This window comes from Maylandia zebra, linkage group LG19 (genome assembly GCF_041146795.1).
Source record: "Maylandia zebra isolate NMK-2024a linkage group LG19, Mzebra_GT3a, whole genome shotgun sequence".
Lineage (NCBI taxonomy): Eukaryota > Metazoa > Chordata > Actinopteri > Cichliformes > Cichlidae > Maylandia > Maylandia zebra.
In genome coordinates, this window is record NC_135185.1 from 13,259,070 (window position 1) to 13,279,975 (window position 20,906).

The window sequence follows — 20,906 nt, forward strand, 5'->3', positions numbered from 1 at the left end:
AGAAAAACCGGACAGAACTGCTTTGATTGGAAGTCTTGCTCTTCTGCAAGAACTCATGTTAGCAAGTGCAGAACACCTCTCTCTGTACACAGTGTACTGTAGCTGTTGGTTACAAGATGTCCTTTGAGCAATGATTGGCTCCAACACATTATGCTCGTAGTTACACAACTTTTAGTTAAGCACAGAACAACCTTGTTTGGATGACCTGCACTTCATTCTGCACAGTGAAACTTGTGCAGCTAAATTAAAAATAAAATACATTTATGAGTGGTAGAGGGCTCAGAGAGTCAGAAATAAGAGGTAGCTGAGATCTGGACAAAGCATTCTTAATCTCATTGAAAGGTTTTTACTGATGTTTGACAGTTTACTTTTGGGCAAAGTTTATTCTGATTTCTGATGTCAGTAAAACTCAAAAACTGGTTATCAGAGCGACTTACCAAGTTAGAAATTCACCCTGAATCAGATTTTTGATTCAAAGACATGAATGACCTATCAGTGCATTTTCATATGCAAGTGTTAATCCTGGGCTACAGTGTGCATCTGTCAGCTGAATGAAGACGGCCACACTAGCAGCCTGGCCAGTTAACGTTTAATATAATAATACAAGGAATGTTTAATAGTCAATCCGTAGCTGATGGCACTGTTCTCTTAGATGGAATAAAAACAATAAGTAACCATTAAAAAAATTATACAGGGAGTGCAGAATTATTAGGCAAATGAGTAATTTGTCCACATCATCCTCTTCATGCATGTTGTCTTACTCCAAGCTGTATAGGCTCGAAAGCCTACTACCAATTAAGCATATTAGGTGATGTGCGTCTCTGTAATGAGAAGGGGTGTGATCTAATGACATCAACACCCCATATCAGGTGTGCATAATTATTAGGCAACGTCCTTTCCTTTGGCAAAATGGGTCAAAAGAAGGACTTGACAGGCTCAGAAAAGTCAAAAATAGTGAGATATCTTGCAGAGGGATGCAGCAGTCTCAAAACTGCAAAGCTTCTGAAGCGTGATCATCGAACAATCAAGCGTTTCATTCAAAATAGTCAACAGGGTCACAAGAAGCGTGTGGAAAAACCAAGGCGCCAAATAACTGCCCATGAACTGAGAAAAGTCAAGCGTGCAGCTGCCAAGATGCCACTTGCCACCAGTTTGGCCATATTTCAGAGCTGCAACATCACTGGAGTGCCCAAAAGCACAAGGTGTGCAATACTCAGAGACATGGCCAAGGTAAGAAAGGCTGAAAGACGACCACCACTGAACAAGACACACAAGCTGAAACGTCAAGACTCGGCCAAGAAATATCTCAAGACTGGTTTTTCTAAGGTTTTATGGACTGATGAAATGAGAGTGAGTCTTGATGGGCCAGATGGATGGGCCCGTGGCTGGATTGGTAAAGGGCAGAGAGCTCCAGTCCGACTCAGACGCCAGCAAGGTGGAGGTGGAGTACTGGTTTGGGCTGGTATCATCAAAGATGAGCTTGTGGGGCCTTTTCGGGTTGAGGATGGAGTCAAGCTCAACTCCCAGTCCTACTGCCAGTTTCTGGAAGACACCTTCTTCAAGCAGTGGTACAGGAAGAAGTCTGCACCCTTCAAGAAAAACATGATTTTCATGCAGGACAATGCTCCATCACACGCGTCCAAGTACTCCACAGCGTGGCTGGCAAGAAAGGGTATAAAAGAAGAAAAACTAATGACATGGCCTCCTTGTTCACCTGATCTGAACCCCATTGAGAACCTGTGGTCCATCATCAAATGTGAGATTTACAAGGAGGGAAAACAGTACACCTCTCTGAACAGTGTCTGGGAGGCTGTGGTTGCTGCTGCACGCAATGTTGATGGTGAACAGATCAAAACACTGACAGAATCCATGGATGGCAGGCTTTTGAGTGTCCTTGCAAAGAAAGGTGGCTATATTGGTCGCTGATTTGTTTTTGTTTTGTTTTTGAATGTCAGAAATGTATATTTGTGAATGTGGAGATGTTATATTGGTTTCACTGATAAAAATAAATAATTGAAATGGGTATATATTTGTTTTTTGTTAAGTTGCCTAATAATTATGCACAGTAATAGTCACCTGCACACACAGATACCCCCCTAAAATAGCTAAAACTAAAAACAAACTAAAAACTACTTCCAAAAACATTTAGCTTTGATATTAATGAGTTTTTTGGGTTCATTGAGAACATGGTTGTTGTTCAATAATAAAATTATTCCTCAAAAATACAACTTGCCTAATAATTCTGCACTCCCTGTATAATGGGTCACCAGGCCAGTGAGAACTTGCTGACTTTAACATCCTGATCCAGACTGGTAGTCAGTCTTTTATTATTTATCATCGACTGGAGTTTGGCAACGAGGCACAAACTATCCAGTCAAAATGACCTGAGAGACCTCGCATACTAACCCCAATAAAACAAACAGTGTAAATAAAATGCAAACGCAACTAAGCACAAAGCTAAACTAACTCAAATCAAACCCCTGTCAGCTCTCTGCTGTTGAATGTGTTTTATTCCATGGCCATGATAATTACTGATAGGAACAAATGATTAACATAAAAAACAGCAATATGCATGTTTATTGTTGTAAATGTGTGTAAATGAATAATAAGGTCAGATGTGAGGTGGATAATATAAGCATGGCTGTGGCCCTCGCATCCACACTGATCCGATCTATATTTGTGCTTTCTAACAGACCCACATTTTTTTTCAGAGCAAACTCTGATATTGACCTGCTCACTGCCTGCAGGGTTCCCTATTGACTGGACTCTGGTATTTCAGATTCAGCATCAGGTTATTACATTCAATGTCACCAAGCTCCAGATCTCCTCAATACATTTCTTTGGTCCTACTTACCAATCATTGGACTGCTGATTGGACTAAGCATTTGACAGATTTAGTATTGCAGGACTGTTGCTTCATCCAAATATAAAATTTAGGAGTAAAGGGCAATTCCAGACGCATCGCCTCCTGCTGCGAACTGTGCCGCAGATTCTGTACTTTGGACTGATCAAGCGATACTTCAATAAAGAATATATTTAATAAGGATATCTTAGAGTTACAAAAATATTTTTTACTTTGAAATGTCAAATTGTCTTTCATCCTTAAGATTTTTACAGACAAATCTTAGATGCAACATTTACAGTGTAAATATGAAAGCGTCCTCATTCCTTTAAATGAATTCATTATAATATTTGTTATGTCTTTGACAAAATAATTCTCCATTTCTGGTGTATACCACAAATGAACTTTCTCTGGAGTGTTTAAACTCACCTTAGGGAAAAGAGCTTGGTCATTCACAGGGAGCCCAGAGACTTCCCACCAGGGCAGATGGATGAATTGATTTTTTTTTTTAAACATCTGTCTCCTTTAATACTGTAATGCATTGATCTCAATATACAGTGCCCGGCCAAAAAAAAAAAAAAAGAAGTCATACACAAGACTACTTTGGTGGACCGCCTTTAGCTAAAGGCGAGCATTCACCGTAGCATTGTTTATAATAAGCTTATGCAATCCCAGAAAGTTGATTCTGCTTATCTGGATGCAGCATTTTCAGTGGGGGGAAACATTTCCTCACTCATCTAAGTGACTTATACAGTCCCAGCTGACTGCAGGTTTCCCCAGCCTTATAAACAATACACATGCATAACAATCCAAACCAGCGCCGCTGCATAACAATGAGCATTGAGATTTCATCGTTGTTGATATGCAAACTGCCATGACCATTAATCAATGTCCATGAGTACAAACAATTGGGAAATGGCTGCAATCACTGCACTGAAAGATGTACTCTTAGAGAGGCTTGTTCCTTTTTACATAAATGGCCTCCTTGACTCGCCTCTCCAATGTCAGATTTATTTCAGTTTGAGGTTTTTTTTGCCGAGTAGTTTTTAAGTATTGATAATGATTGGAGAGATGAACCACTGAGTAAAGTCTTCAGCAGCACATCCTAAAGATTGCCACTGAGGTTACAGTTTGGACTGTGGTGGGCATGTGTACAAAAAAAAACTTGTCTCCCTGAATGTCACAGTTGGAGCCTGATGATGAAATCTGCCATGAATCTATGCCATCAGCAAGCAAAAAAACTGCTGATCTTCAGTCAGGAGTCAGGTGACCCAATTTTTTTAGTGTTGCTGAACTCGGACTTGACCAACAGCAGCAACTCCGGATCCTAACAATGCCCCCACAGGTCTGTGGGTACTCGGCATGATAGCTGGTGTGGCTCTAACACGAGGAGGAGCGGCACCTTTTCTAGAGCTTCATACTGACTTACAATATAAAAGGATGGATTAGATAAGCGTTACTACATAGATCATGGATGACATCTTATTTGGTTAGAATTAATTATGTGCTGCAGTTTAGACTCACAGTAGTTAGTCATCTAAATTATTTCACTTCTGTAATAAAATAAGGTTTACACATTTAAATATGAACCTTTTTGGTGCTAATGGAGACGACCTTGAGTATATCTGTTAGGATGAGTAAAAAAAAAACAAAGATGTTGGAAATCACTGAATTAGTAACTTGACAGGACATTAGAGACTATTTAGGTCAATGTTCAATAAGTAATTTAGGAAAGATGCTAAACACTTAATTCAAGCTTTTCAATACTTTTCAATATACGGTTGTCCATTTCGAGAGCTTCCGTTACTACTTTAGCATGCTTTTGTTTTCCAGTGCAGGATTTTTTTTTTCTTTTTAAATTATGTGAGAATCAGCCCAGCTAAAGTTTTGTTAAACTATGTGCCGACCACTTCCTGTAACACGGGAGAACATGAACTTTTATATAATTTTCTTATCACTCGCTGCTGCCTAAGGCTTGAAACGACATAATAACCAATGTGGAGTCCCATAAACAAGTTTAATAAACATTTTTAATTAACTGAGCAGAGCAGAGTCCCATCATTTATTTATCGTTAAGTACCTGCAATTTCTGAATTCTGCAGTTTGACACACCCTGTGGGGACTAGTGCTCAGCACAAGTGGAGGAAATGATAAGGAAAATGGACTAAGGTAAATAATTTCCAATTTGAAAGAAAAGCCATTTAAATGGAAGAAATTAGAGGTTTTATTAAGCTTCCTGTTCATGAAAAAGGTAACTAATAGTTGTTTAGAGCACAAGCTCAAGCACCTAAACTCGTGGTACCAGACTAACTTTGTATCTGCATTTTCTACAGCAGCTCATTTCTTATCAATATCTCTAATAATCATTTTAACAGACAGTTATTTTATTCTTTAAATAGACAACTGTCTTGTTCAAACTTATAGACTCTGCTGTTTTTACCTAACACAAAAAAGGGCTGTGAATATTTTATTTGTGATTTGACACTATGTTACACTAATATACTAATTGATATATTGCTTGATAAATTGATATAGATGCTATATTGATTTGAAATAGAAGTTTGTATGGGCAGTTTCACATTATTTGTTGCTTACAGGCTACAAATAATATGGATATCTGCATATGATGCATGTAAATATCCAGACTTTGCTGTGGCTAAAGCTAGTTAATTACCTTACATGGATGATGACCTCCAGTTTGCAATGGGGAGGTTTGCATTTGAGTGAAATGCAAATTAGCACCTCCAAATCTATGGTCATGATTTTCAGGCAGTAAAAGGTGGTAAATGCATCCTGGGCTGGGACCAAGTTTCTGCCCCAAGTGGACGAGTTCAAGTATCTTGTTCATGAGTGAGGGACTGAGGGAGGGGGAGACTGACAGATGGATTGGTGCAGCGATGCAGATGTTGTACCGGCCTGAATGTTAAGAGAATTCGGCATTAAACCGAAGCTGCTGATTTACCGGTGCATCCATGTTCCATCATCTACAGCCACACGCTCTGGGTAGTGACCGAAAAAAATTATATCATGGATACAAGCAGAGGAAAAAAGGATCTTGGTCCGAAGACTGTCTGGGCTTTTCTTTAGACACAGAGTGTTGAGCTCTATGCTAGAGGAGGGGCTCAGACGAGGGGATACTTCTGCATGCTGAAAGGATCCAGTTAAGATGGTTCGGGCATCTGACCAGAATGCTTTCCGGATGCCTCTATGTAAGGTGCTTCAGACATGTCCTGCTGAGGGGAGGCCCCCGGGCGGACACAGGACACACCAGAGATTGTGTCACTCGGATGGCATAATAATATCTCGGTGTCCCACAAGAATAGCTGGAGTAGGTGGCTTGGAGAGGTGGAGGTTTGGCATCTCTGCTTAGATTGCTGTCCTCGTGACTGGGACTGCGATGAGCAGCAGCAAATGCAAATTGCACCCATCACTTTACACAAATAGGGGACACTCCCAAAAAAGTCTCTCATATTAACAATGGATTTATGGTAGATACTTGAAAATTCAACACGATACAACTTCCTAATTACTGTGAAGATGCTAATGATAATTTTCCCCCAGTGCAGAAATATTCTACATATACAGTGGGGCAAAAAAGTATTTAGTCAGCCACCGATTGTGCAAGTTCCCCCACCTAAAATGATGACAGAGGTCAGTAATTTGCACCAGAGGTACACTTCAACTGTGAGAGACAGAATGTGAAAAAAAAATCCATGAATCCACATGGTAGGATTTGTAAAGAATTTATTCGTAAATTAGGGTGGAAAATAAGTATTTGGTCACCTCAAACAAGGATAATCTCTGGCTCTCACAGACCTGTAACGTCCTCTGTAAGAAGCTTTTCTGTCCCCCACTCGTTACCTGTATGAATGGCACCTGTTTGAACTCATCATCTGTATAAAAGACACCTGTCCACAGCCTCAAACAGTCAGACTCCAAACTCCGCCATGGCCAAGACCAAAGAGCTTTCGAAGGACACCAGGAAAAGTATTGTAGACCTGCACCAGACTGGGAAGAGTGAATCTACAATAGGCAAGCAGCTTGGTGTGAAAAAAATCAACTGTGGGAGCAATCATCAGAAAATGGAAGACATAGAAGACCACTGATAATCTCCCTCGATCTGGGGCTCCACGCAAGATCTCATCCCGTGGGGTCAAAATGATCATGAGAACGGTGAGCAAAGATCCCAGAACCACACGGGGGGACCTGGTGAATGACCTGCAGAGAGCTGGGACCAAAGTAACAAAGGTCACCATCAGTAACACACTACAACGGCAGGGAATCAAATCCCGCAGTGCCAGACGTGTTCCGCTGCTGAAGCCAGTGCATGTCCAGGCCCGTCTGAAGTTTGCCAGAGAGCACATGGATGATACAGCAGAGGATTGGGAGAATGTCATGTGGTCAGATGAAACCAAAGTAGAACTTTTTGGTATAAACTCAACTCGTCGTGTTTGGAGGAAGAAGAATACTGAGTTGCATCCCAAGAACACCATACCTACTGTGAAGCATGGGGGTGGAAACATCATGCTATGGGGCTGTTTTTCTGCCAAGGGGACAAGACGACTGATCCGTGTTAAGGACAGAATGAATGGGGCCATGTATCGTGAGATTTTGAGCCAAAACCTCCTTCCATCAGTGAGAACTCTGAAGATGAAACGAGGCTGGGTCTTCCAACATGACAATGATCCAAAACACACCGCCCGGGCAACAAAGGAGTGGCTCCGTAAGAAGCATTTGAAAGTCCTGGAGTGGCCTAGCCAGTCTCCAGACCTCAACCCCATAGAAAATCTGTGGCGGGAGTTGAAAGTCTGTGTTGCTCGGCGACAGCCCCAAAACATCACTGCTCTCGAGAAGATCTGCATGGAGGAATGGGCCAAAATACCAGCTACTGTGTGTGCAAACCTGGTAAAGACCTATAGTAAACGTTTGACCTCTGTTATTGCCAACAAAGGTTATGTTACAAAGTATTGAGTTGTATTTTTGTTATTGACCAAATACTTATTTTCCACCCTGATTTACGAATAAATTCTTTACAAATCCTACCATGTGGATTCATGGATTTTTTTTTCACATTCTGTCTCTCACAGTTGAAGTGTACCTCTGGTGCAAATTACTGACCTCTGTCATCATTTTAGGTGGGGGAACTTGCACAATCGGTGGCTGACTAAATACTTTTTTGCCCCACTGTATGAGAGGAGATGGCTCTAAAAACAGAAACCCAAATAAATCAGTGCTTCAAATGACAGAAAACGCACAGAAACACAAAGAGAACTGAAAGAAATGGTTGCTACACAAAGGGGAAAAAAATCAATGCATTTCAGCAGTTTATACAAGCCTGCCATTTGGGTTCTATAGGTTATGACTGTCAAATGTGAAACAATATCAAACAACAGGCCTCGTAGGTTTATTTTGTACTACAGTTTCGAAATGACTGAAAAGCCTGATTGAAAAAGCCTGTGGGAAAAAAAACTGTTGTGAAATTACATTGCACAAGAAAATCAATACAAAAAAGGACGGGTATAATAATCAAAAGCCTTTACAAGTTCGACCAGTGTCCTCTCAGTCGCACCTTCTGAGCCACAGCCTCGTAGCTGCGGTGACCTTTTAAGCCGTTTATGCCTGTGCATAGATATTGGCATTAACATCGTCCCGCTTAAATGAAAAGTGCTTGCTAAGCCAACAACTGCGCTCAGTGAACTGTGCGCCTTGGAGGTGAATTATATCATGCTGGATTACCCTTACCTTAATTTATCTTTGCCAGCTTTGTATCTGGAGACTCTGGCCATCAACAAGGGCAGGGAGACGGCATCCAGCCAGCGCTTCTCATACTTTGGTTCATTAGCTGAGGGCGAAGGGGGTGATGGAGCCTGCGTGGAATACATGAACGATGCGTGAGCTTTCTGCTTCTGTTGACCAAATTCTTTTGATTACTGATGGATGATACACAAGCACCATTTACATGCAAAAGAATTCCCTTCTCAACCAGGGCTAATCAGCTATTTTTGTCTGAAGTTCTCACTGTCTGCTTACGCCAAGCATGTCTGAACTTCGATATACTGAAGTTACAGACTCCAGCTGTTTTCTTAAAAAACATACAAATAGCAACAGTTTTTCTTTCCAAATCAAACCCAATTATTCAATGTAAGTGGTGCAAGTATATCTGGTGCCCCAGATATTAACAGAAATCTCCTCTGTAATCAGGGAAATCACCTCCTGTTGCAGTTAACATGATGAAAATAATTGTGTATAGACTCTACATGTAAACTACGTGCACAGTGAGTAAGTTTAGAATAACTGTACTGAAACTAAAAAAATCACTCAGCAGAACCTAAAAATGTCCATATTTTGCTAATGGAGTAAATATTGCACTCTCACTTCTGTAATGAAACCACGTTCTGACTTCAGCACGCATCATAAATCCTTCCCTTCAGTTCTGAAACTGAATAAATCAGTTAGAAAAACCTTTCATTTATTTCAAAATATTCACTTTGAAATTGTTTTGTTATGAGTATAGCAATTGTGTTTGTGGTCAATGATTTTGTGGAATACTAAGCAGGTGTTGGCATCAATTTAAAGAGAACAGGACCCTCCACAGTGTTTGTATAGGCCCAACAGATAAGTGGAAGACGGCAAACTATTTTTAACTTGCTGCTTTTCTTTGGCATTTAGCACGATTAAACCACATGATGTAATCAGTCTTGGTTAAGTTCTTGCTGACTGGATTCTGGACTTTCTAACAGGCCACACAGGTGAGAGTATAAATACTCATGTTTGGTCTCTTCGGTGCCTGGAGAGGAAATGACAAGTTAAAAAAAAGTTTCTCTTCAGTTACAAGGAAAGCAACAAACTTTGTGCACTCAGACCTTGATTCAGAGAGACCACAGCATTACAGGAAACTAACAAAGAGTGCCTTGTAGTTGGGTTTTAAAAAAAGTTTGTAACTAAACCAAAAACTGTTCCTGGAAAAGAATCTTTGTCCAATTGAATTGGTCTGCAGCAGAGCATGACTCCAGACAACAAAGGAACATGGCACAGTCTGATAAAACTAAACAAACCAGGTATAAAATCTGAAGAGTTAAAGCTTCATTTCGTTTAGGAACAGAGCAAACAGGACAAACAGACATTCTACCAATCAGGCTACATACAAAGTTTAGATAAATCAGGTAACAGCCATTCTTTGGTGTCTAAAAAGAAGCTGGAGTAGATTAAGTATGTTTCTATTATCATCTTATTAGCATTCACCTGGGAAACGGTTAGTCTTCCCAGTGTGCCCAGATAAATACTGATTACAGCTGTGTTAATGGAAATGTGCAGCATCGTTTACAAGAGAGAGAAGTTACAAAAACGTCACCTCACTCACACATACTCAAAAACACAAGTGGATCTGCAGAAAATGGTCACATATCAAAGAAAAACGTCCTGTTGACATTGATTAATGACAGAATGAAATTAGTTCTTATAAAAATGTTGAGGTGTTAGGGAGTAATTTCAGGGGAAATACACTTGCCATTTAAATTGATAGGTTTCAGTCATGTTGACCGTGTCTCTCTCAGCTCTCTTTAATGGATTTTTTTTAATAAGTGGTGAGTGCTGGATACAAGCCTCTGGCAAATACAGAAGTGCATTTAGATATTCATAGGCAAAATTAGGCAAATAAAACTAAAATTGCTGTTTAAAAACTGCCTGGTGTATAACAATAATACAATGTGTTAATATGAAAAGGAAATGTGTGTTATGGATACGTGTTGATGGTGGCATTTAACGTGGCATTAGGCGAGTCTTCAAATTACTTTATAATGGACTCCAGAGCAATTCAGCATTACCATAATGGTCAGTGCAGCTCGCTCTGAATTAGTCTGTTCAGAAGAGGAACGAGCATGAAATGTGTATTCAAAATAGTTGTGCTTAAGTTTTCTATATGACGAAAGTTTAAGGAAAAACGATGATGGCTGATTGCTGTATACCGCATACCTTTGAAGCATTATACCTATAACGAAATGCACTCCTCAGCTATGTTACTGGGTGGTGCGGTTTCACCATCACCACCAGCAGCCTGAGCTGTTCGTACAAGCCAGGATGGATCCATGCTTTCATATTGTGTATATAGTTTACTCAAAATTCTGACCCCACCATCTGTATTTTGTAACAGAAATCAAGGCTCATCAGACCAAACAACATTTTTCCAGTATTCTGTTGAATTATGTCAATTTTTAGCCTCCGTTTCTTGTTCTTAGCTAACAGCAGTGGCGCCTGGTGTTATCTTCTGTAGCCCACGAGCTTCAAGGTTAAAGGTTCTGGTTCTTTAGAGAAGCTCTTCTGCATACCCGCGTTGTAACAAGTGATGTCCTTTCAGCTTGAAGCAGTCTTGCCCATCTCGTCAGACCTCTGACAAGGCATTTTCTCTCAGAACGGCTGGAGCCTATCCCAGCCAAGAGGCTGATATCAAGTCTATGTATTAAGTATAGCTGAGTGGCAGGGTACACCCTAGACCCACACCCTAGGCCAGTCTGTCACAGGCCTAACACAGGGCACGCACATTCATACTTAGGGGCAATTTAAGATCACCAACTTTCATATTTTAAAATCTTAATAAAGTCTGGGGAGTTTTAAGGAAATGTATTTCCCATTAACAGTTAAAAATCAATACAGATGAAAAAGCCAAACAACCCTTAACTGGAGGAAGAAACTAACAATGTTTGTGGGAGTTTGTCCATACAAAAGCTTGCAAGGAATCTAGCAACTGAACACCAATTCCTGTCATGAATATAGAACCATTGATATATAGTGACTGTCAAATAAAACATATGATCTTTATTTTTAAATGCGGGCAGTGTTACAAATTCTGACAAGCAACTCGCCAATAAGATGGGAGGAGTCAGGAGGAATAGAAGAGAAGACTGTTTGTGTGCTGTTGGCATGGAGATCTGCATTTCCCAGAACAAAAGTGGTTCAGTAGAGATCCCTGTGGTACATCAGTATTAACGTACACAATTCTTTGTGTTCTTTGTCTCAATTTTTGGTAACAATGTCACCATTCACAGTGCAGTGTGACGTTAGATCATTGAAGAACTCATTGGCTATACTGATCAGTGCAGTTTCAAGCCATCTTTTCAACAGTTCTTCTGGGGTTGTCTGAAGTATAGTCTAGATTTTGTAACAATTTAGGAATATTAATCTTATGCAAACACTTATGACAAAATTGCTGAAGCAAATGTTTCCTACTGTTTTTAATTTTGGTCTATCATTACTATTGGTATCCAAGTAAGAATCGTGCTTTTGCAGCAAAAAAACCACCAGACTGTAACATAATTAAAATCAGAATCAGAATCAGAATACTTTATTGATCCCTGGGGGAAATTATTTTTTGTTACAGTGTTCCATTTTAAACCAACATTAAGACAAGACAGACAATACGCTAACTAAGAATAGTACAATATATACATATATATACATACATACATACATAAGTCACTTATAAATAAATATTTGGAAAAGAAACATGTGTAGTTGTAGCAGCAAACAGTGTGTTAAGTGGATGCGTTGTACAGGGAGATGGCCACAGGCAGGAATGATTTCCTGTGTCGTTCAGTGGTGCTTTTCGGTAATCTCAGTCTCTCACTGAACGAGCTCCTGTGACTGACCAACATGTCATGGAGTGGGTGGGAGGTGTTATCCAACATTGTCTTTATCTTGGACAGCATCCGCCTCTCCGACACCACCTTGAGGGAGTCCAGCTCCATCCCCACAACATTGCTGGCCTTACGGATCAGTTTATTAAGTCTGTTGGCATCTGCGACCCTCAGCCTGCTCCCCCAGCATGCAACAGCATAGAGGATCGCACTGGCCACAACAGACTCATAGAAAATCCTCAGCATTTTCTGGCAGATGTTGAAGGACCTCAGTCGCCTCAAAAAATAGAGACGACTCTGGCCCTTCCTGTAAAGTGCTGTGGTGTTTTTAGCCCAGTCCAGTTTATTGTCAATGTGTACTCCAAGGTATTTATAGTCCTCCACAATGTCAACACTGACCCCCTGGATTGAAACAGGGGTCAAGTGTTTCCTGGTCTTCCTGAAGTCCACGATCAGTTCCTTGGTCTTTGCCACGTTGAGCTGCAGATGATTCTGCTCACACCACGTGACAAAGGAGTCGACCACAGCCCGGTACTCTGTCTCATCATCCCTGCTGATGCATCCAACCACCGCAGAGTCATCAGAAAACTTCTGAAGATGGCAGGTCTCTGTGCAGTGGCTGAAGTCTGTGGTGTAGAGGGTGAAGAGGAAGGGGGAGAGGACAGTCCCCTGTGGTGCCCCTGTGTTGCTAATCACCTTGTCAGACACACACTGTGGGAGACGTACATATTGTGGTCTTCCTGTCAGGTAATCAACAATCCAGGACACCAGAGAAGCATCCACCTGCATCGCTGCTAACTTATCACCCAGGAGGGTCGGCCTGATGGTGCCTCAAATTGTTTCAGAATTTCAAGTTCTAATGGAGCTTCTGACTGATCTGCTGCACCAACAGTCATTTATTCTAAATAGTCCTGCAGCAAAAAATGTTGACAAAAGCTTTGACAGTTGGAAGTATGCCACATTTAAATGCAAATCACACTATACTTAATGTGTAATCCATCTGTTCTTCATTATCTAAAGAGTTACAAGCTTGAGGATCAACTGAGTGAAGCAGAGTGAACATCAAACAGTGAATCGTTCCTGAAGCCAAAGATTATCCATCAGCACAAAATCCCAAAACTCCAAAAAATAATCTGATGTAGTCCCACTTTATCATTGCATGCACAGTAAAGGAAGGCTTGTGTTCACAATGCGAGAAACCAAATCGCCTACCTGCCTTCCTCTGACTTTGAAATGGCTGAAGATGGAGCATTTAAATAGCCGCTAGGTGGACTGCAGTCGAGAGTGAACGGCAGAGGGAAAAATGCCCACCTTTGCACATTGAGACACATCATTGCTGAACTGCAACATGTCGCATGCAGACCCCTGTCAGCTCGCCACCAGTAATAGCAACATTTCTAAAGAAATTATCATCCTCTGCTCCGATTATGTCAACCCCGAACAACATGTTACTTAACTCTCAAGTGGAGCTCTGCAGAGAGTAGATGAGGTGGTAGGAAATGGAAAACTATCAGGCTGTCAGAATGGATTACACTGACAAAGCACCTGCCTCTTCTGTGGAGCTGGAACAGAACCTAAAGCCACAGCCAGTCATTCCATCACGGATACTGATATTTGAGAAGTGTCATGAACTGAGAATAATTATTGGAAAGGCTAGTGAGGACAAAGCTCAGTAAATTTAAGAGGACATTACTAAAATATATAGGCACAGCTCTCTCCTTTCAGCTTAAAATATATTATCAGCATTTTAGTACAGAAAAATATTTTATGTACAGCAATGTAGGGCGCAAAATCAGCAAATTATCCTGAAGGAGTCTTGACTGTCTAAACCATACTTCTACTAAAACAATGAATTAAAAAAAGAGGAAGGAGAAGGGTGCTGCAGTGATTTCTGTGTGGAGTTTGCATGTTCTCCCTGTGTGTGGCTTTTTCCAACCAGTAGGTTTTACTGGTAATGATTTTTTTGGTAGCTCTCTAGGCTTATTCTGCAACATATCCCAGCTGCCATAGGATGAGAGGCGGGGTACACCCTGGAGAGCTCACCAGCCCATCGCAGCGCTAACACATAGATGCTAACACTTATGGGCAATTTAGAACACTAATTGTGCAATTCTAATGAGGATGAATGGCATTATTTGGTATGACCAACTATATTCAGACTGTATTTTTCTGTGTTCATAAGTCCATCAATTTTGACGAGAGCCCCAAAATCACTACCTGACATGTAGCTAAAAATAATGACAGAGTGTCCACTGTGTTTTACAGATGTTTGTAGACACCATCTGTTGTAACTCTCTGACTATTTGAATGAATAAATTTAAAACTCAGATTCACCAGTCCCTAAAAAATCCTTTTTGCCACTGATTTTCACTTCAGTTCTTGTGTAAACTGCGATACCCCAGCCTTTCCTCTGTATTCTTTCAGGCTTAACCTTTTAAAGCCAAGCATATCATATTTGATACATGGGTTTTTGTGAGTTTCTCAGACTTAAAAACTACAATGAATGGCACAATACATTTTTAATGAGCACAAAATATTACTACTCCTGCAGATCTACTGGACAAACTTCTTCAGGTCCTCAAGGACACACGCGATCCTTAGAAATGCCGTTTTTGGCCAATAGCTTTTTGGGATTGACCTTGTTGGTGCAGAAATAATAATTTATGCCTTTCAGGCCATTATCTTTAGCACTTTTCATAGATTGAATTAAAGAAGTGGTAACAAACTGTGTTTTACTGACAGGTCGGTAATAACTCAGCGCCTGAAGATAAAATTTAAAGGTGGTTTTTTGCCAAGTTCTCCATCATTCAGAGACAAACTACTGATTTGTCCCCTGAGTTGGGTGGCTTTTTTCAGCTTGAATGATTAATAGTTCAGTGGTAAGTTGCTTAACAAACCACATTGCTCTGGAAATTGTAAGGTACAAGGACTGGACTATAAATGTGTGTAAAAGCAGTCAATGACCAAAGACAGTTCTTCAGAAATCCTGGAGAACTATTGCTTAAGATCATTTAATAAAATACTGGTGGCCACCAGTGCTACCCCTCAGTCTCTGAGTAGATGCACAAAGTCTCAATTTGATAATCCTACATCACCTCATTCAAGTTATCCAATTAACTGACAAAACTGGTTGTCCATGCTGGCCGGCTGAGGGGTAATATATAAATAAAGAAACGATGAGTGGGATTTCATAAAGCAAGTAAAATTAGTCTCAAAATAATCTAAGAGCTGATTTTACTCAGTCTGATGGACTGATGGAGAATTGGCTGAACCACCAACCATAAAACAGAGCAATCCTAGAAAATGTAGCTTAAGGTATTATTATTATGTGCATCAGTGACTCAGCACTGCTGCACAATGCTGGAAGCAAGGCACTGAAAAAAAGTCTTGTAAATCAGTTTCAGCTGAAGCCAAATTATGTAGTTTTTTAAAAAAAATTAAAAGGTAAGTTTTTGTTGTTAAAACAAATAATGGACTCGTACGTGACATCGTTCCACAAGGAGAATGAGCTGGTGTTCATCATTGCCACGTATTATTGCAATTCCTCTGTAAGGAATTTGTTTGTGTACCAACTTTCCCTCAACTTGGCTTCACGATTTTAACTTTTCCCACATTTCCAGGCTGAGTTTTGACAGTGAATTCAGCAGAATGCAGCCATTTAATGTAAGAGTAAAGAGCAATATGAACTCAAATAAAGGCAATGTCTTTTCTGACAAGAAAATAGGAGCAGCATGCTCCTCACCCCACCGTGCCCCTGGTGGCTGCACAGGATTCGGGTTTATTGGGGGTGCTGTCAGTGAAGAAATTGCAGTCTCTAACTCTCGCCACCATTTCTCCCTGTGTGATTGTTGAGTGTTAATGAAAAATGTGAGTCTAGATAAAAGTCCTCTCTCACAACTGGGGAACTCAAAAGCATTTCCTGTTAGTGCTTTGGAATGTTTATGTGACAAAATATCAATTTTGTTGGAAAATTGTCCCCTTTTGAAACAACATATGGTGACGGTGCTCATACCTTTTTCTTACTATCGAAAGGTCTAAGACTGCTCTTTCGTTGATGGATGTCATCAAGCATCAAGGTTGTCATAATAAAGGAAAATAAAATACACACTCTTAGCTTGGCCATGACATTGGACAGAAACATGATGTGGAATGTAAAATTAATGTCCCAGTGGTGGGTTAGACCGTTTTTGTGCCCATGCTACGAACACTTTTTTCCACAATAGCATTGCTCTGAAATTGATGCATCTTTTCTATAACTTCTGTAGGCCCCCTCGATTGCTTTTTTTCTCCAATTCATTTTGGAGAACAAGATTAGAAATTAGTATATGAGGGAGTCGGCTCAAGTCGAAGACATAGTTAGGCAAGGTTGAGGGTTTGGGACACGTGCAGCAGAAGGCTAGTGGATATAATGGACAAACGATGCGGAATATGGAGCCGTGAGTCAGGAGGTAAAAAGGAAGATGACAGAGTTCCTGGATGTAACGAAGGAGGACATGCAGATGGGGTGGTGTGACAAAAGAGGTTGCTAGGAATAGGGTGAGACAGAGGCACCCTGAAAAAAACGATGAAATCTATATGGGGATTTGACTAAATAAGTCTAGTATGCACTTTCAGCTCAGTTTTGTTGTCCACCTCCTGTAAACAGAAATACCTGAACCTTTAGCAGCTTTAGTCAGTGGTCTGTTTTGTAAAGTCTAAGCAGAACTGAGAGAGGTTAAAATGTCATGTAAACCACATGACAGTGTGTGCATTTGCTTTGTAGTGTAGTTCATCTGAGGCCGACCTCATGCTTAAAGAACATTTCCTTTACAAACCATTTCATATGATGCTACTGAGTTAATTAATTTTCCCCCCAAAAAGAAAATCAAATGACATTGCATGCCATTAAGTTATGTGCTGCCCTACTTTTCCTTAAATCTCTATCTTGAGGCTTCCTATCATTATTCTGTGAACATGAAAGTGAAATCATGCCTTGTACTGCACTAAAAAATCTGAAACACAACACACAATTAGGCCTACTCAAAGAACAAAAACAATAACTCGCATAACAGTCCTCTGTGAGGCAAGCACAATCTCCGTTGACGTGACCAAAAACACTCCAGAGGCCCTCTTTTTTCCATTTTGTATTTTTGCAGCTTTTAAAAATGTTATTTCTGTTCTCGGGAAACTGCTCATGTTGCCAGACAGGTTTACAACTAAACATTTTTATGTAAAGACCCTTTATACAGAGCCAGCTGATCTGTTACAGATTTGTACCAGAATTATTTTTGCATAGGCAGGTATGTGTCAGGGTTTTCTGTGCAAATAGTAAGATCGTCCACAGACCGTCCAGAGACGTGGGCTTCTCCAGCACCTGCTAGAGTTTTAAATGGAAACACTTTAAATCTATGAAAGCTTAAAATGACCACCTGCTGTCCTTCATGATTACTCTGAATAATGCATATGAAATGACAAGCCAGACTGTTTTAAAGCGACCCTTTCCATTATTAATGAATGTATTAATATGGAATTATCTGAGGATTTAGCTTAAAACCAAAATATTATCTTTAGGTAAATAGTTTTGTTTATCCAGGAGAACTCTAAAACACTTTCTCTTTGATGCACTGATGCACACATGTTTTTGGTAGCCGGTGTTGTCAGTGAAGGTAATGAGCAAACTGCATCACGCTGTCCTCTGGTAAGACTGAAGTATCCCCTCTGTGAAGTCAGCTGCTTCTACACTGAAACGTCTCCCAATCCGGCATCCCAGCAGTACACTGTAATCACAGCCATTACCACTGAAGACCAAGAAAGCTCAATGAGCGAATAACAGCTTTGTAGAATGACAGACCTAAATGAATGACTTGGGTCCGTTTTCTTTTTGACCCTTCCTACCCTGTGATGGCAGATTGATTCATCTGCTTCATGAACTCAAACAGGCTCTGTTGCTATTGTGGGCAGAGTCACACTCTGATTCTGCAGCTGTGAAATGAAAATTACACTTTGTTATTTTGCCACAGAGCTATTAAAATAGAGCCACTTTTGATTTAACATAGCCTATGATTAAGCATAAAAATATATACACGGGCACAATATGTAGGGGTTAAAAAAAATGACCAAAACTAACGTGATATAATTTCACAATATTTTAAACTGCTAATACAACATTTGCCCCTAAAAATATGAAAACAAATAGGTTTTGGTGATTTTGCAGGTATTACTCTTAGGCTAAAACAATCTTGATCAGTGAAGCCAGTAAATCTTTGTTTTGACATGAATGTTGGAAACAACAGCGAGACTCTAGCTGAGGTAATTAATTCTCCTCTCTCTGCCAGGGGCCAACTCTCAGATCTGGGACCTGCAGTCTGGAAAAAATAAAAAACACCATCCTAGCATATGTGTGCAGAGGATGTTATGGATTACTTCACATTTAATAACACATCAAAGTCAAAGGAGATTTGTATGAACAACAGCTGCCATGCTAGTGGTCAGCCCTGCTGAGCTACCTAGAGTGATAAATTCATAGTCGCTGAATGAAGCAGAGTTTCCTCCTGTTGCTGTTGTTGAAACAAAGCTTCCTAAAAAGCTGTTATTTTATAACTTTGAGTTTCAACCACAGGTTAAACTGGGATTTAAAAATCTGATACTCCAATAAAGCAACCAGTATATATATTTTTTCTTTCTAAAGAACAACTCCAATAGAGTTGTTCATCAGACTAATAATGACCCCTAACAGTTATAAAGGTAGTTATTTACTCATGTTTGCTCTGTCCAACTCTGCTCAGATTGAATGGATATGTTTGATTAATTTTCATTTCATTTTCATTTATTAGTCATAAGTGTCAACTTAACTGGCCAATTGCTTATATCGGTTGATATCATCAGCCCAGCAGTATATCGGTCGGGCCCTCATTGAAGGAAGCTTCATGGTTTTAGAAAATCTCCTCCTGTGTCTGTTTTCTAATATCAGTGCCATTCTTCCCCTACTAGTTGTCCATTCTAGGCTCAACGGAGGCAGTTAATAGATCAAGTAACGGGTTGAGTACTCCAATAGTGAGACAAAAGGAAAGAAAATTAAAAGATCATTTCTCCATCCACTGGTAACTTGGATGGAGTTACCAGTGGATGGTAACTCCACTGCCGCTACTGTACTTCCATACTAATGCATTTTTTTCAGACTTTAATTCTATTTTATTTATATAACTCCAAATCACGACAACAGTCACTTTAAGGCACTTTATATTGTCAGATAAAGACCGTCCAATAATGCAAAGAAAACCCCAAAAATCAGATGAGCCCCTATGAGCGAGCACTTGGCGAATGTGGGAAGGAAAAACTCCCTTTTAACAGGAAACTTCCAGCACAACCAGGCTCAGGGCGGAGCCACAATCTAATGTAACTAGTTTGGGGTGAGGGGAAGGAAAAAGGACACTGTGGGAGAGAGCAAGGAATTAATAATAACACAAACAAATACAATCGTTCTGGTGTGATTTGTCTGCACTTTGTTAGACATTTTGCAAACCATCAGATTTACTTTAAATTTAATTTATCTTAGATTTTTAAATATCAATATCGTGCACACTCTTCCCAAGCACCTCTTCAAACAGCTGTTTTCTTCAAAATGCCCTTTCCTCTAATATTCTGAGCCACAAATCTCCACTTCAGTAGCACTTACAAACTTTCCACTTGGATTCCTCTATGTAATCTAAAGCTTTACACCGAGGACTCGTTCATATATCATTCAGTGACTGATGGAATATTTTATTTCCAGAAACATGTCAGAAATTGACTTCTCTGTCTGTTGACTGAATCTTCCGATTCATGGAAAAATAAAGAAGTCGTATCCAAAAGCTTCACTGTCAAAACCTGTAACTCTAACAAAATGAAACAAGAATTTAGAACCTGGATTTACCTCACAATATTCACAGGATGGCAGGGAAATGCACAAATATTGAGATTTAGATGCGTTATTTGCCCCTGCTTAACAACATTTCTGAAAACCTCTATTGCAAAAATATTTTTAAAGTAATTAGTCGCCAAGAATTCATCATGATATGATTTAGTTGATATCTTTTTACCTTCTTGACCAGCAAAAGCCCACAAAAAAAAGAAAAAAGGAGTAGTGGAGGTTTAAATTCTAAGACTTAAAAAGCGTTTTCATTATACGCCTCCAAAGAGACATCAATGAAGGCTCCTCTAACCGCAAACAAGGACAGAAGTCTTTTATGAGGCTTCGTATTCATTAAAACTCCTGTTTCTCCTGCGCTTCATGAATGAATTTGAAAAAAATGATTGCGTATCGAACACTTGCAAAGCTGAGATAACCTATAGCTGCTCACTGCTACTAACAACCTACACCTTTCTCATTGTTGTTATGTGCATGCACTTGGGTGATCTCACATAAATCCCAGCATCCCACGACCAGACCTTTGTAACTGGTCTAAATCAGCCACAGC

The 20,906-nt window shown here is 40.0% G+C and overlaps 1 protein-coding gene across 1 annotated transcript in view; it reads right to left on the minus strand.

Moving 5' to 3' along the window:
- sntg2 (syntrophin, gamma 2) overlaps nucleotides 1–20,906 on the minus strand; it is a 103,841-nt gene that overhangs the window by 44,822 nt on the left and 38,113 nt on the right. Inside the window, exon 9 of the mRNA XM_004559341.3 lies at nucleotides 8,585–8,709. Within this exon, the coding sequence (XP_004559398.2) occupies nucleotides 8,585–8,709 (125 nt within the window). The remainder of the gene's footprint in view (nucleotides 1–8,584; nucleotides 8,710–20,906) is intronic.